The sequence below is a fragment of the Sander vitreus genome, chromosome 24 (assembly GCF_031162955.1).
Source record: "Sander vitreus isolate 19-12246 chromosome 24, sanVit1, whole genome shotgun sequence".
In the NCBI taxonomy this organism is placed as follows: Eukaryota; Metazoa; Chordata; class Actinopteri; order Perciformes; family Percidae; genus Sander; species Sander vitreus.
In genome coordinates this window covers 8,473,579-8,490,290 of record NC_135878.1, presented here as the reverse complement: position 1 = coordinate 8,490,290, position 16,712 = coordinate 8,473,579, and the positions used below count along the sequence as shown (strand labels likewise).

General features: G+C 41.8%; 1 protein-coding gene across 1 annotated transcript in view; it reads left to right on the top strand.

The window, feature by feature from the left end:
- Positions 1 to 2: 2 nt before the first annotated feature.
- The window catches only part of ptgfrnb (prostaglandin F2 receptor inhibitor b), a gene marked incomplete at its 5' end in the record, with an annotated part of 53,748 nt that continues 37,038 nt past the window's right edge, over positions 3 to 16,712 (top strand). Inside the window, 3 exons of the mRNA XM_078244156.1 lie at positions 3 to 30; positions 5,708 to 6,115; positions 8,271 to 8,696. Of these exons, the coding sequence (XP_078100282.1) occupies positions 3 to 30; positions 5,708 to 6,115; positions 8,271 to 8,696 (862 nt within the window). The remainder of the gene's footprint in view (positions 31 to 5,707; positions 6,116 to 8,270; positions 8,697 to 16,712) is intronic.

Here is a 16,712-nt window from a genome sequence, read left to right as displayed (position 1 = left end):
GCAACTACGATGCTAAGGTCCAACTCACTGGTGAGAGAGAGAGAGAGAGAGACTCTGTGTTTGATGTTCTAAATTTCAGAAGCAAAAGTGTGTGTGTATCCGCTATCCCCATAACTTACAAATGCTCTACTGACCATGTATATATCCTCCCTCACACATACACCTCCACTGGTTTTAGACAGTTACTGGCTTATAATTTGGCTTTCACGCAGACACCATGCACACCCCAACACACTAGTGGTGGGGAGCAGATGTCAGGTGGGAGTACTTGGCTTGTGTCAAAAACAGGGCCAGGGAGAGAGAGGTTTGGACAGTGAAACACAAGAGGCTGAGAGAAGAATACAAATATCATATACATAGACGTATAATAAAAGCTCCCCACAGGGACGCATGTTAAATTACGTGGTTTTTAGTGTTAAACAGTCTGTTATTAGTGGAAACCTTATTAACAGTTAATAGTTGGTATAATTTTCCTGATGTGCGCGCCTTACAAACTATGGTAATTTAACCATAGAAATTAGAGCCAAGCACCAAACACGGAGCAAAAATCAGATACAGTCGGATGAATTGTCCACTCTTTTATTAGTTATGCGATTTGAGGAAATCTGAGCCAGACCTTGACATCCACCAAATGTGACATTTACATACAAGCGTGTTGCCCTAAGCATACGATTTCATCACCATCCATCAAGTCACCTGTGAAATGATAACCAAGATATTACATCTTACTGCCTCTACCTGAGTAGAAAATGCTTGCTGACATTAAATCTGATATTATATTCAGCACCATAATGGGAGCAGCTGCTAAAGACCAGCACAGCAGGGAGGGAGATATAACGATATCATCTGCATACAGAGCATGAATGATAATAAGATTCATCAAAAACACAACCTGTTTTACAAGAATTTGACTGTAAGGACAAGTCACCCATTTACAAGTCAAACAAGTAGGGACCTAACCCCACTACTGATGAGAAAAATCAGATACCGCACTTCCTCATCCAACCCTCATAAACTCATAAAATACAGTATGTATGTATGTATATCTATCTATCTATCTCTGCACTTTTTTAGGAGACTGCCTTATCTAATCTGCATGGTCTGATAAGCATACCACTACGCCAGAGAGCTATCACTTTTCAACTTCCTGGTTTGCAAGTTAACCCATTAAAGTACTCTCATGTTGTATAACAAAGTGCCATAAAAATTTAAAACTAACATTGGTGCAGTTTTTAACAACCCATACAAATTTCAATTTCGAACCACAACATGTAGGCCTTTTAGACAGGTTTATTTTACTAAGGCCAGACAATGTAAGCTACCACTGTTGTTTCAAAAAAAGATAATGGAGGGAAAGGTATTTACATTCATACCAACAGGTATATGGTCTATATTGGTGTGTCTGAGGCTTATATACACTTCACCAGTGGATGTAAAACAACAATCTACTGGTTAGGGTCATCATCACTACAGAACCATTTTAAATGTCTTAAAACAAAGAATTATTACTGCTATAAAGGCCCTCTTTGTCTTATGGCGTTTTTCCATTACCTGGTACCTGCCCGACTCGCCTCGAATCTACTCACCTTTTTTGGCCTGGTACTAGCTAACAGGTTTTTTTTTTAGTATTGCCTCCGTCGAGGTTCTAAGCGAGCTGAGGCAATACAAAAAGGTGACGTTAAACTACTGATTGGTCAGAGAGAATCGTTACTAATCACTGCATCATCATTGTTAGTGACAGACGGGGGGTGTCCTGAACAAACCCGCCATTTTTAAATAGCTTAGCCAGCGGTGTTTTTTTGTTGCTGCCTCCAGCTTCATTTGAAACAAAATGTGTCTTCTGGCTGTGGCAATAGCCACATGCTGAGAGTCAAAAACCACACACCTTCCACGTTTGTGTGTGTGTCGCGTTAGGTCACGTCAGTTTCCAGCGGCGTCACTATGACGACCAGCCACGCTCGCCTCACGCATGAGGCGGTACGAAATCTGCAATAGAAAATGGAGGACGGGGCACCGCGGCCGAGCAGAGCTGGTACTAACGGTGGGTAAGCGCCATTAGTGAATGGGGTCATAACATATTGGGAGTATTTGTATTCAAATCACATAATATTCAACTACATTTCCTATATTTCTGAGTTAATCTTAGAGCTCCACTGCAATAGTTCTTCAAAGACTAATATTTCAAAATGTTGCCACTCCTCCAGGTATTTGACCTTTGACTAATTTATTCACTGAATGCAGAAGACAAGTCCCTCGCTCTGTTCAAGGGTCAGTTTGAAATACACGTATCTATGTGCTACCGTCCAGAAACAATCCTTTAGTTACTTTAGAATGGTCGACAGACCTCGCTGTGTACAGTTTTGAATTTGGACTATTTTCTGACACAGAAACAGAAAGAGAAACCCGTATTCAGCATTTTCCTTTGAATTTAATTTAGTTTTTTTGCTCTTGTTATCAAGTCAGTAATTACACACACATTTTGGCAACTCTATTGGTTCAAAGCCACTGTTAACCCAAATACTCCACTTAAAAAAATGACAATTCCTTGTTTTTTTTTGTTTGTTTTTTTAATGAATCATGAGGGGTTTAAGGATCATTTTTAAGCTATGAATTTTGCAAATTGTGAGCGATGGAGTAACAAAGAGGGATTGTCTGACAGCAGGTTAGTTGGCTCCATAATGCATCATCATGTTCAGCTGCTCTCTGCTTCCCAGCACTGCTCCCCAGACACCTTGTTAAATTTAGACCTGAATTAACTAGGCAGCACTGTTTATGTGCGACAGAGATCGTGTCGTGTATATGTAGAGCATATGTATTAGCGAATAAATGTATTTCATAGTGTACGAAGGGGAGCGCGTTAGTGTGTGTGTGAAGGAGACAGTCGTTAACAGAGATGATGAGTTAGAGTTGTTACTGGAGGGTCTATATCAGTCGAGACTTGTGTATAGACGCGCACGCGCGCACACACACAGCTTCCATTACCCCACTGAGGCTGTTTGGTTATGTAAGAAACAAGTGAAGTATAGGACGCTGAAGATTTGAAAACTCTTCTCAGGCTAATTTTAATTGATAGAGCAAAATGCTGATTATTCGTACTGCCTTCGTTATCTGCCATAGACGCTCGCATCACTCCAGCACAGCAGCAGTGCTGTATACTCTTTAACTTCCACTAAGATTAGTGGCGTCCAGTACTGTCCTGTTATGTCCACACTTCATTAGCTTTGTAGAAAGATGATGCCGCTGTTCTTTTAACCTGCCTACACATCTCTGATTGGCCAACTGTTTCTGTAACTGGCAGAACCCGCAGTCAATAGAAAATCCTTTACAGGGACAGTTATGCATCGGTGCCCAGCCCTCACAGCTGGCCCCATGATGCTTTCTTTTGTCTTCGGAATCTGAGCCACAGTCAGAACCTTCCTTTTTTCCACCTCCTCGGTCAGATCTTTCAAGGCTTTCTTCAGCTTTGAAACCCAAAAGTGAGGTGGAGCTGCTGTTTTAGGTCAACCCTCAGTTGATGGATAAAGGGAGTGAAAACAGAGCGATACGGGGTTCAAAAGGTTACATGACAAAATGCTTCTGAACATGGATAAAGTGCTGGTCATGGTTGAAGAATTTCAGCTGATTTCCTGCCAAATTTGACCTGGTGGCTCACACATTCCTGTCGTGCTGTAAAACCACATCACTCAAAGTTAATTACACAATGTGGTGTGGCTCTGTTTAGGAATCTCCCATCCTGTCCATGCAAACAATTAATGACAGTCACACCTGCTGCAACAGTTGCTTATTCTCTTGTTGACTTACATTAGGAGTACCAATGTCTCAAAATCAATATGCCAGTAGTTTTTATCATGGGGGAATGGCATCTTCAATAAATAAAGATTATCGTGCAATACGAGCATTCTAGGTAAAGACACTGTTCAATTTATCCAGTATTAAGTTTTATTTACCATCTAAAGTGGAGAGGAACAGTTTTTTTTTCTTCTTTCTGTACTCTTAAAGATTGGTCTTTCCCACAGGGCGTCAATGTGCCATGAATGTAATTCCCATAATGCACAGCTTCGTACTCTTCATTCCCAGCCATCTGCCACTTCTTGGATTAATTTGTAACACGACTGCAGCTTAGCATCCAAAAATGATTATTCACCATTAGCATCCCATAAGTGTTTTGCGATGAAACTTGAACGTGTTGATTTTGTGTTTATAAGTAGATTATTAAAGTCAGTATAGCGTATTTGGACACAACCCTTAGCCCATGCACATAAATTCCTTTTATTTGGTAGCATTTTGTGTTTTCATATGCAAAAGATCAAAATAAGTCCGTGGTGATGATAAAACAGAGCCTGTAATTGTGTTAAGCAATCATCCGGCCTGCCACTCAGTTTTATTACTAACCCCCCCCCCCATGTCTTCACTGCAGACATGCCATTCATTGAAGTATCTGTCTGTTCCTTCACTCTCCCTGTTGTGAAGAGCATTTGTATTGCTGTTGTTGTTGTGGGGGCATTTGTCATGCTCCCATCAGGATATCCAGCAGTGACAAGTTCCCCGTTTTTTTTTTTTTCTTTTAATTTCCTCTCACATAGTGACTCATCAGCCTTTATAGTATGTCCTAACAAAGCAGAAACAAAGCAGATGGTAAAAGTCTCCTCTGTTAAGACTTGCTCAAACTCTGGAATGCCACATTTAGCATCCGGACGTTTTCATTATCGGAGCAAAGCAAGGCCAGACTGTGTGAGTTTACCTGAGCAGGCAAGTCACTAACATTTATGAAAACTCCTCTGGCTGTGTTTCATATACACACATCAGAAATTCACAGCCTTATCTAGAGCTTCTTTTTATTTTATTTTTAACTCTCCTACAGCTAGAGACCTTGACAAGAGTAGTAGAGCGACTCTGACTTCATCATAATCAGTCATCATTATTTATGATTCTGTCACACCCCCTGATAAATACCTGCATTTAATGGTTTCATATTGAATCTTTGACCTATATTTTGTGTGAAATTATGTGTGTGTGTGTGTATATAGTATATATATAGTGTATATATATATATATATATATATATATATATATATATATAATATCATATATATATATATAATAGATATATATATATATATATATATATAATTTTTTTTTTAACATTGTAACTCCTGTTGAAGTTATTTTAGTTGTTACATAGGCACTTCCACTTTACCATGTCTGTTTTCAATCAGACATCCCTCTCAGGCTTATTTCCTACACGTAAACAAAGTTTTCCCCTGCTCAACATCACAGTGCTGTGAAGGAGGCAGAACAAAGCATTTCGTACCTTGATCATTGCTTTTGGTTTTTTGCTGGCTTTTCACCGAAACAATAAGAAGTTTTGTTACAGTCGAAATTGGTTTAAACATATTATTGCAGTAAACAAGAGCTTCTTGCACACAGCTCAGAATATGCCTCCAGTAATAGACAATGAAGAAAAATGGGGAGGAAATGCAAATACGCCGCTAATATTATCACCAAGCTCTGTACGAGTAATGGCAAAGAAGAATAAAAAAAGTGATGGAAAAAGAAAATATATAAAAAAAACAATTTTTAATGAGGTGTGGATGAGACCCACAAACACATACTTGGACCGTGTGTGTGTGTGTGTGTGTGTGTGTGTGTACACCTTGTTACAGTTATCGTATTCCTAAAAAAAATATTTTGTCTCTTTCCCCGTCAGTCATCCTCAACACCCTCAAGGTCTCCCCCCTGACCCCGCCCCCAGTCGTCCCAGAAGGAAGTGACCTCACCCTCTCCTGCAACGTCACCCGGGAGCTCACCTTCCCCACCTACCTCTCCATCACCTGGTCGCTGAAGAGGGGAGCGACATCGGAGGAAATTTTGACCTTTGGCCCTCAGGGAGACGTGGTCACAGGGGCCAAGTACACCCGGCGCTACGCTGACGGAGGCATCCGATTGGTTCCCGGGAAGAACGGATTTTTTGAACTGGTGATTTCCAAAGTGACGACGTCTGATGAAGGGATTTATGAATGCAACGGAACTGAATGGACGTATGAAAATGGAGGGAAATGGATCAAAATCGTGGAGAGCACAAAAGAGATGGGAACTGTGGCTGTAACTCCTACAGGTAAGAAAAAGAAATGCAATCCTGACAGCAGGAGCTACAGTACAAGTATTAACGCAGAATCACTATCTATTAGCGTAGCAGCAGTAAATGCAGTAATATTTGCAGTACAACATGGGTTCAGTCTGTCTCTGCTTTGTGACCTTTTATGATTTACTAAAGCAGAGTTGTGGACTTGCAGTTCAATAAAGCAGTGTTTACACTGGAGATTTAACATGGAGGACGGTGCCACAAAGTGGTGCACTTGTATTGGGTTTCTTCTCATCATTTGGCATTCTTAAAAAGTCACTGCTGCTGTTGGCAACTAACAGTAGTCGTAACAAAATGCCTGCAGCGGATTCTCTGTCTGTTAGTTGGTGTGTGGTATGTTAGGTTGTTTAAATGTTTGTTGTATGTCAGTATGTTTTAGACCACTAGAGAGGGATTAAACTAATGTCAGGCTGGATTCTGTGACTTGCAGATTGGTCTATAACGATGTTATAGGAGTGCAACGCTAAAGCTGACGTGAAGCATGAAACATGCCCCAAATAGACATTTCTTTGACGGCTGTTTCGGCCAGTCTCGTTCAGCCATGTTGGTCGGTGCTTTGTTGCCCAGCCTTAGCTCCGTGCATGTGTCCTCATATCTGTGACATAACTTTGAATTTGGTAACTTAAAAAGATAGCAGGTGGTAAATCCAGGCTTCAAAAGCTCCCTTTGAAACTCTAGGCCTGTCTACATCGGAGGTTTTCCAATTTTGGGGGGCGTGGAGGGAGAGACGTGAGGCATGAGGCGTAATTAGTTTAAAAACTCATTTTCGGAGTCCTAACTCAGTCAAATGTGAACACACAGACATGAGCTAATTCAGCATACTTTTATTGGTGCCAATTTTCAGACCCTATGGGTCACAGAGGCTACGTCTAAGTGATCCTGTGCAACACAAACTTGGCATTAAGGGGTTCCCCTTCACATCCTTAACAGTGTGCCTGAAGTAGTATGGCTGTAGTAATAAGTTGTTGTAGATAAGTACTCTAAAGGGAGCAATAGATAATCCTCAAATCTCCATCTTGGTTCTTAATTAAAAAAAGGTTCCTGCACTTTCACAGTTTCCTGTGCTACTATGTTGGATGTGATACTGGGAGAAAATAAAGGATGAGAAGAGAGCGAGAGAGAGAGAGGGGGAGGGACGTGGGAGAGTGTCCTCTCTGTTGTGTGGCTGTCTTTATTTTAATGGCATCTTCTCACCCCTCATCCTGTGAGACTTTTTCTTCTCTCTGCCTCGCTCTGTCCCAGGAGGCTCGTGACCCTCACTGTCTGTCTTATTCTGTACGCAGAGAGGCCCCTACACTCACACACTGTGTCTCTCACTCATTCATTGTGGTTACTGTGGTCACCATATCTTATATCTTTCTAGGCTACCATATCCTCTTTAAGTGCTGGAAAACACCCAGTGGTTTGTAATGAAACCAGAGATGAGCAACACACACACACACACACACACACACACACACACACACACACACACACACACACACACACACACAGGTATCGGTCTCAGGTCCATTGTGTGCCAGTCAGTTCATATTGACTTACTGACTTGAGTAAAGAGGATGAGAAAAGTCAAACAGAGTGGGCTTTGTGTCTTTTGTCCTTTTCCAGACACCATACAGAGTCTCTTACCCACATACTACTGCCTAGGTTGTTACTGGAGACCGATCCAACTGCACCGAAAAGACAGAATTTTAATTTACTGTAATAAAAAGTTCTTCTTCAGCATCACTGAAGTCTGGCGTTTATTTATATATATATATATATATATATATATGAATTACACTTTTCTTTGTCTTTTAAGATCCTATTCTCTCATCTTGTCCTATTTTTCCTCTGATATCCATCAGAATGGATGACCTTGATGTTAAAATGTGTACATTGGTGCTGCATTTCAGAATTTAAATGTGTGCACCCTTTGATTTACAAAGTACCGCTACGTGATTGGTCTTCTGTGAAGTCCAGTGTTGTCTTTCTGCAGAATAATTAATAAATGAATAATAATTCAGGATTGTTTAAATTGTAGGACTTATTAAAAACCAAAGCACTATTTGTTAATCCTTAATCTTGCTGCAGTATGTTCACATAAGGATGAAGTGCCTGATGCTGTCTCTGTCTCCGTTCTCTCAAGGCCAGTCCCTCAGCGTGAAGGCTTGGTCTTCCTCTCCCTCCTCCACGCCTCTGCTGCTCTCCCCCGGCGAGAAGCTGACTCTCTTCTGCTCCGTCGCCGCCGACAACCTGCCCGCCCTCGCCCTGGAAGTGACCTGGCTGGCCGACGGCCGCGAAATCATCACCATGGAGCTGAGCGGGGTGGTGATCTCAAACACGTCCTCGAGCGGTGCGCAAGGAAAGCGAGGGGAGGCGAGCCTGGAGCGGACGGGAGTCGGAGAATACAGGCTGGGGGTGAGGGGGGTGAGCGGCGAGGACGGAGGGGTGTACACCTGCCGCATCCGAGCCTTCATCGAGAAAGGAGGAAGGAGCTCGGGAGGAGGAGGGAGGTGGCATATGGCAGCCGAGAAAACATCCAGCCCTGTAACCGTAAAGGTGGCGCAGATCAGTGAGTGAAACAACTTTTCTTGTGGTTTGTGTTTCACTTTCAAATGTTTAGATTAAAGAGCTGCTGGGTGTTTTTGGAAATGGTCTCCTTAGATTGTAATATTGTGGACATCATGTTCTGGTTACTAATAATGAAGGCCATATAAACATGTCTTGTGTGGTCCATAATATTTGATATTGTCAATATGTATTTGCGCTAGTACTGAAGACTTGTCGTGTTGTTTTACTTTAATGTTTTTGTAATTTCTTGACATTAGAGTTGCTGTCCATTGTTGGCAGCCTTTATCGAAGACTTGTGTATGTTTGTATTTGGGGACAGCTCAGTGGATAAATGAAAGAAAATTAGGGAAAAGTAGATGCAAAGGACCATGTGCATGTTGTGTCTGTATGATTTCATGAGTTGTGGATGTGTAACAGTGCTGCGGTGCCACATAGGAATCTGGAGTCTCAAGGGGAAGCTCTTTAATCCTCTAGTCAGCCTGTCGACTCCTGCTGCGAGGACGATTGATTAGTAATGCCTGTCCTGCACTCTGCTACCTCTGGGTAGTGTGTGTGTGTGTGTGTGTGTGTGTGTGTGTGTGTGTGTGTGTGTGTGTGTGTGTGTGTGATGCTCTGATCCTGCCTCTAAAGAGCAGTGGTGTCAAATGCAGTCGACACAGCAATCAATTACTGACATGGTGGGTGGTCTGTCTCCCTCTTTCACTGCGTTTTTGAATTTTACATCATGTTGGGAGATGTAGTTGGCTTGGAAAGGGATGTGTTGGATATGCAATTAGATATGGAATTAGTTTAATTCTTTCCTAAATAAACATAATGATAAATATTAGGATGCTCATTCACACCTTTGTTTGTCTCTTTGATTTAGTCTCTTAAGAAGGATGTTCCAGTCAGGCCTGTAGGAACAATACCAGTAACTGATTAAATGGGATTTTAACCGGCTGAACCGTTAACAGGGTGTAGGGTTTGGGACACAACTTTCTTCGATTCGGTATGCACTAAGTGATTCCTGTTGAATTAGACTATCTAATTAACTCTACGTCTTAGTACATAAAGGTGTGAGCGTTCCCTCTAGAAAGCTTTGGCAGTGGGAAAGGCGTTGTCTGTTAGCTCGGACATGCTAGTTGGGTTAGCCGCTGGATGTATAGATCATATGATGAATCAGAAGCTGAGGATACATCTCTAAGCTACGACGTTTTGGTTTAAAAAGAATATCTTTTGCTACATTTACGCCTCGCGTCCGCACTACTCTGGCGTTTCCGAGCCCCTACAACGGAGACATTCAGAAACACTGCTGCCCCCGTTTCAGTTTGAAAACTCTGGGGTTGCTTTGTAGTCTGGACGGGCACAAACGAAGACCTTTGGAAAAGACGATGCACATCAGTCAGTCTTATCTGTTAGGTAGGCTACTGGGGTTCTATACCTTTTCAATAACCGGTCAACCTTGTCGTCGGCCGAAGCAAATAAATCCCTGGTCTCTTTCCATTGTTGTTCTTTCTCCAAAGGATTTTCAACTTCTACATCCATGATTTTCAACCGCAGAGTCAGACAATCTGCTTCTGTTTTACACCGGCACGCACATGCTCAGTGTATGAGAATGGTCATGTGATATGTGTTGTCAGACATGTTAATATGGACGGAGATTAGTTCTGCTACTGGAGCTCAAACTCTTGCGTGGACGGACGATGGAGATCTTTTTTTCTCAAAACGCGCTCTTAAAATGAAATCGTAGTAGTGTAGATGTAGCGTGAAGCTGGAGGAGACGCCGATGTCATTAAGATCTATCGTTTGGAAGCGAGATGGTTTCTCAGCAAGTTGCAGTCCCAGTGGACAAAGAGTGGTTGAGTGGACAGAAACCGTGTCTCCAGAAACAAAGAATCAAAATAACATTTTCAAATAAACATTTAAATCAAACGGTGACCCCAAAGCCAAACTTTCTTTTGGACACTGTTCACACCTCACCCATTTTAGCTTTGACAGAAAGTAGCACTGTTGTGATATTGATGGAGAGACGGGCAGATTGAAAGGAGTGCTCTGACTGATCAGAAAGCCAGCTGCTGTTATGTCATAGCAGTTGGATTTCTGACAAATTCCCAATGAAATAAAAATGGACTTTAATGAATAAATAAACACTTTTTACATAATCGCTCTCAGTGCAGCTACAGTACTATATTTAATGCTTTTGGGAATTCCCAGCAAGTTTTTTTTGGCATATTGACTTGCTAAAAGTTTAGCGTGAGCTCAAGTGCCAGTGCCATTTTATTTTAGGGAAGTTGCAACTACTCTTTTAGTACTGTATGTAGAGAATAAAAGACTTTCTATTTGACTGACTATTGTCAGTTCAGTTCCAAAACACCTCATTAATTTATTCCCTCTAAAGAGTTTGAGGGGCCACATGATATGGACGTCATATAGAAATTATGTCTAAATAAAATATATAAACTTGTCACTTACCCATAAATCCCTGAACATTCTATTTTTAGATCAGTCCAATCCTGCCACATTCTCCCCTCTTTCATTCAATCATTTGTGTAATAATCGTTCAGGAAATTGGATCTGAGGCAAATTAGGAAATGCTTCTTTTGACGGGGACCAATTTCATGATATCCAATGAAATTTTAGAGTTTCCTCTAGACTCGATTGAAATTTCACTAAATATTCCTTTTTATTTAAAAACATTTTCTATTATGAATAATAAAACATGTTGCAGTGGTGAATTATTTCCATTTTTTTGGGAGGGTCAATAACAGTATTTTTAAATGAGATTTTTCAGAGAAATGTCACTGGTCCTTTGTCCTAGGTAATGGTGTCTTGTAAGCCCGTGTGGGCTGGGCATCTTTTATTGTATGCATGCAAAAAAAAATCATTCATGAGGGCTTAATACAGAGCAGGAACACTTGACAGATATTTCATGACTGACTGACTGTTATCGCTTCCATATCTCTCTTTACTGTGTTTTTGTGGCTTTGCTGTCACTTTCCGGCATGTTTTGTACGTTGTTTTTATGGCTGTGACTTCCCTACTCTGGTCAGCAACTTCCTCAGTTTATTTAAAAGTTTTTAAACACAGAAATGGCATGAATATGACTTCAGGTTCAAGGTTACTTTTATTTGTCATTTTACAACACAGAGTTGCACAATGAAATGCAAGTTGTAACCCCTTCATGCTCCACACACACACACAGGACAAATGCACATTAAATACATTACATTACTAGAGATGTTACGATACCAGTATCGACTCCGATACTGCCTAAAACGCTAGTATCGGGAAGTACTGGAGTTTATGCACCGATCCGATACCACGTAATAAAGCCCTAAAGAAAAAATACGTTAAAGTAGTTTATTTATGTTCTTTTTCCGTTTATAACTGACTGTCAAATTGCAGAATAAAAGAACGTTCTGTGGCATTCATGTTCCACAAAGAGTTTAACCTGAGCCAGACCGACAACAAAGATAGAAATAATATCCCATCCATACAGGGATAGTAGTATACAGTTCTTAAAACATAATAAAATATATGACGCACTGGTATTGGATCGGTACTCTGTATCGGCCGATACGCAAGTTCAGGTATCGGAATCGGTATCGGGAAGCAAAAAAATGGTATCGGACCATCTCTATACATTACATGTCATTTAGCTGACGCTTTTATCCAAAGCGACTTCCAGTTAAGTGCTTTCAACCCTGAAGGTGCAAACTCCAAACAAGAAGTGTAAGTACATTAGCTTTAAATAAGCAAAACTACAAAGAGCCATATGAAAGTGCAGCTTCAAGAAATATACATATACTTTTCATTTTATTTTATTTTTTTATGTTTATCCGAGGTGTAGTCGGAAGAGATGTGTTTTTAGCGTTCGGCGGAAGATGCGTAGGCTTTCGCCCATCCTGATGTCAATAGGGAGCTCATTCCATCCTTTAGGAGCCAGGACAGCAAACAGTCGGGATTTCGTTGAGTGATTAGTTCTCCCTCGCTGTGAGGGGGCAGCAAGCAGGTTGGCTGATGCAGAGCGGAGTAGGCGGGTTGGGGTATAGGGTTTGACCATGTCCTGGATGTATGCTGGGGCTGAACCGTTCGTGGCCCTGAATGCAAGTACTAGTGTCTTGAAGAGGATGCGGGCAGCAATTGGTAACCAGTGAAGAGAGCGGAGGAGCGGTGTAGTGTGAGAGAACTTGGGGAGGTTGAAGACAAGTCGAGCTGCTGCGTTCTGAATGAGCTGCAGGGGCCGGACGGCACATGCAGGCAGGCCAATCGGGAGGGAGTTGCAGTAGTCTAGACGTGAGATGACTAGAGCCTGAACCAGAACCTGAGCCGCCTTCTGCGTTAGAAGGGGACGTACTGTATCCTTCTGATGTTATGCAGCCCGTATCTACACGGTCGGGTAGTTGCAGCAATGTTGGCAGTGAAGGAGAGTTGGTCGACAAGTGTCAACCCAGGTTTCTAGCAGTCTGGGTAGGGACTACCACAGAGTTGTCAATTGTTATAGTCTCATCTTGGGTAGGAGAGCCCTTCCCTGGAAGGAAAAGGAGCTCAGTCTTGTTGTTGTCCAAGTTACCCGGTAGGTTCGGTCTGTCAGGTAAGATGTGAGCAAAGAGAGAGCAGAACCTGAGACACCCAGATCCTGGAGTGTCTCAGGATGAGGATCTGTTGGTTCACTGTGTCAAAGGCAGCAATAAATAAGACAACATATACATTTACTTATAAACTGTACATATATACTTATACACAGAAAGTACGTACAGTATGTGCAATGTCATTGCAATACGAGTATTCTAAATGTAAGTGCAAGACTGGTTTATAGTGGGAATGAAGGTGTTGCAAAAGGTAGTGGTATGCTAATGTCTAAAACAAAAAGTTGGTTAAGGTTAATCGGTGGAGTGCAGCAGGAGCATGTGCAGTGTTCATATGGTACAATCTAGTATTGAGTTCTTAGGGGGAAAAGCAACATTTTACATTTTGCTCCGCAATGATAGAGCTGAAGTTGTGGGCTGACTGTGTTCACCAATGTATTTTTTAATATAGAGTTTCTTGTTTTTCTCAACTCTCTTAACCTAACATGATGCTGCAACTTTAAAGTTGCCAGTAAAAGTTTTGTTAACATTCAGCAACTATACCATACATAGGACTCTTGGGAAGTGTAGTTCTTGTATTACACACCCACAGTAAAGATGTTCTGCAGAACTGATACCAGTTTGTTTTTCATTTAATTAACCAGGGTAGTTTCAGAATGACAAAACATGAGAGGCGTCCTATCGACAGTTTTTTCAATAATTTACTGTACATGACATAGGCATAGACATACATTGGCAAATAATTAGCAAAACACTAACCCTAACCCATCCATTGGCTGACTTGTTTTTAACCAAAATGAGTAATTCTTGGCAGACAGTACAGAGTGTTTTTTTGGTTGTAGTGCTGTTAAGAATCCTACATCCTGTACTGTATGTCAACTGGAGCCTTTAGTTAAAATAACAAAGATCTTGTACCACATCTTGATGCAAAGAAGTGTCCAAAAGCCTTAAGGACCCATGTTATATTTAGGTAAATCAACCAGGCTTCATAGAGACACATACACACACAGTTAGTTAGTGTGAGGGCACAGCTGAAATATCAATGAGCTTGATCCAGAAGATTTTGTCTGTGTGTGTGTGTGTGTGTGTGTGTGTGTGACAGTGTGCACATGTTAACTGTTTACTTACTTATGTGTGTGTCTGTCAGTCAGGCATTTTGCAAGTGTGTGAGATTGAAACTACGTAACTAAACCTAGGCTTTCTCCAGAGACTAAATACTGCACACACATCCATGCTTCAAACACCGTCTTTATCTGTGTGCGTGTGTGCTGGGGGTATGAGGCTGATCTCACTGGTGGAACTCCTACATTTTAGCCTGGGGCTTTACATTCCTTCAAACTGCGTATGCCCCCCCCCCCACACACACACACACACAATGAGAGCAACATTTCTATTTGACTACAGCTCATATATTTCATCCTCATTCCTCTTGAGTGTGAGCTTTAATTTCATGTGTCTAAGTGTGTGTGTGTGTGTGTGTGTGTGTGTGTGTGTTATCAACCTGTCAGTTCCTATTCTATTGATGTGTGGCCTTGAGGTTGCCCACTCGTCCCACAATGCAAGCAAAGCCTACCAGGAAGCACAAAGAGTTTGAGAACTTGTTTACAAACTCCCCACGGCAGGAACACACACACACACACACACACACACACACACACACACACACACACACACACACACACACACACACACACACACACACACACACACACACACACAGAGTTAAAGAGGGTGTAACTCCCCCCGTGTGCGTGCTGTTTTATCCGCTGGAATTGTTGTCAATAAAGGCACTTCACTCAATAAAGACCTGCTTGTATTTCATGCCAGCTCATATTTCTTATTTTTCATAGCTTATCAGAATATTTATGAATATATACAGTATGATAGTTTGTATATGTTAATTCTGTATAGATATAGTCTGGCCAGACCTTCCTCCACAGCACTGCGGAGGAGGGTCTGGCTAGTCTACACAGTATTGCGGGATGGGAGAAAAACGTGCTCTGGTTTATTGGCATTTCTTTAAACCAATCACAATCGTCTTGGGCGACGCTAAGCGCCAGACGGAGCCACGGTGCCGCTGCAAAATCGCCTCGGGAAGGAACTTGTTTTGGTGGAACGTGTACATTCAAAAGTTGTTTTAGTCGTGCAACAGAAAACTCAGATTAGACAGATAGTCTAGCTAGCTGTCTGGATTTACCCTGCAGAGATCTGAGGAGCAGTTAACCACAGTCCTCAGAAATCCACCGGAGGTTAGAACGCCAACACAAAGAAAGCGGAAGGTAACGGACATCCGGCCAATATGAGGAATTTCCGGCGGCACCGGAGCAATCCGGGAAGTGGAACATCATGGATATAGACTAGTATAGATATGGCTTTTTACTCATACTGACTTAATATCAATGGCAGATTTTGTTTACTGTTCTAGTGGCTTTTTCACAACAAGCAACTATGAACGTGGGATACTTTAGTGGAGATAAATGTCATTTTTGTACTCAAGCTGTTGCTTGTGAAGTTTTAACCCATAATTTTTTTCACATTAAGTCAATTTAAAGTGATCTAAACTTTATAGAATGCAACCAAATGACAAGCTGTAGAGTTGTTATAGACTCTTCATAGTGATTCATATATCATTATTTAATACATTATTATATTATCTTTTAGTACCATGGATTGAACAAGGAAGTGGGATACCAAATGTTGACTCATTAAATCACTGGCACACGGCTATATTTTTTTCCAGCTTCCTGTGTTGGGGAAAAAAGGATATGAAAGAGACAGACTGCCTGTTTCTAGCATAGACTTGCTTTCAATTAACCACCAGCCATCCGCCACTAGGTATATGAGGTAAATGTGATTGATCCCAGGCCCAACTGGAGGACTGGTTCGATGTGTCCCAGCACTCCCTTGAGCCGGAATTCAACTTCTGCTTCTTCTTGATCCAGATGAGGATCAACATTTACGTTTCTGTGGTGGAAAAACAGAAAGCCGCTGAGCCACTTAAATCAGTAAATCTTTTTCGCAATCACTTGCTCGGAGCAGCACATAGGAAGATAACAGTCAAAACCAGGTTTCTCTGCAGCCTGACTGGCCTCATGTTGGGACAGGATGAGGATTTCAGCAATATTAGTGGATCTCTGTGTTCAGCCGCTCCCCCACACTGAGTAAGGTCACACCCCCTCACTCGTTTGGAAGTGTTCCAGCACGGCTGATAGGACACCCCGAGACCTCGGTGCAGACACCCCGTAGGGAGCGTGTCTCCCAGCGAGTGCCAGGTGGAGCACAAGGAAATTGAGCGAGGAAAGGATATAAAGGAACATGTCTTCATGCAGCGTGGAGTATAACCAACACTGCTTCATATTAAAGCTGCTCTCATTAATATTGACTGTTGGTGTGGGCGTGTCCCTTCAAGTATCGGCGAGAAAGGCAGTTCAGGAATTCCAGTTTGAGTG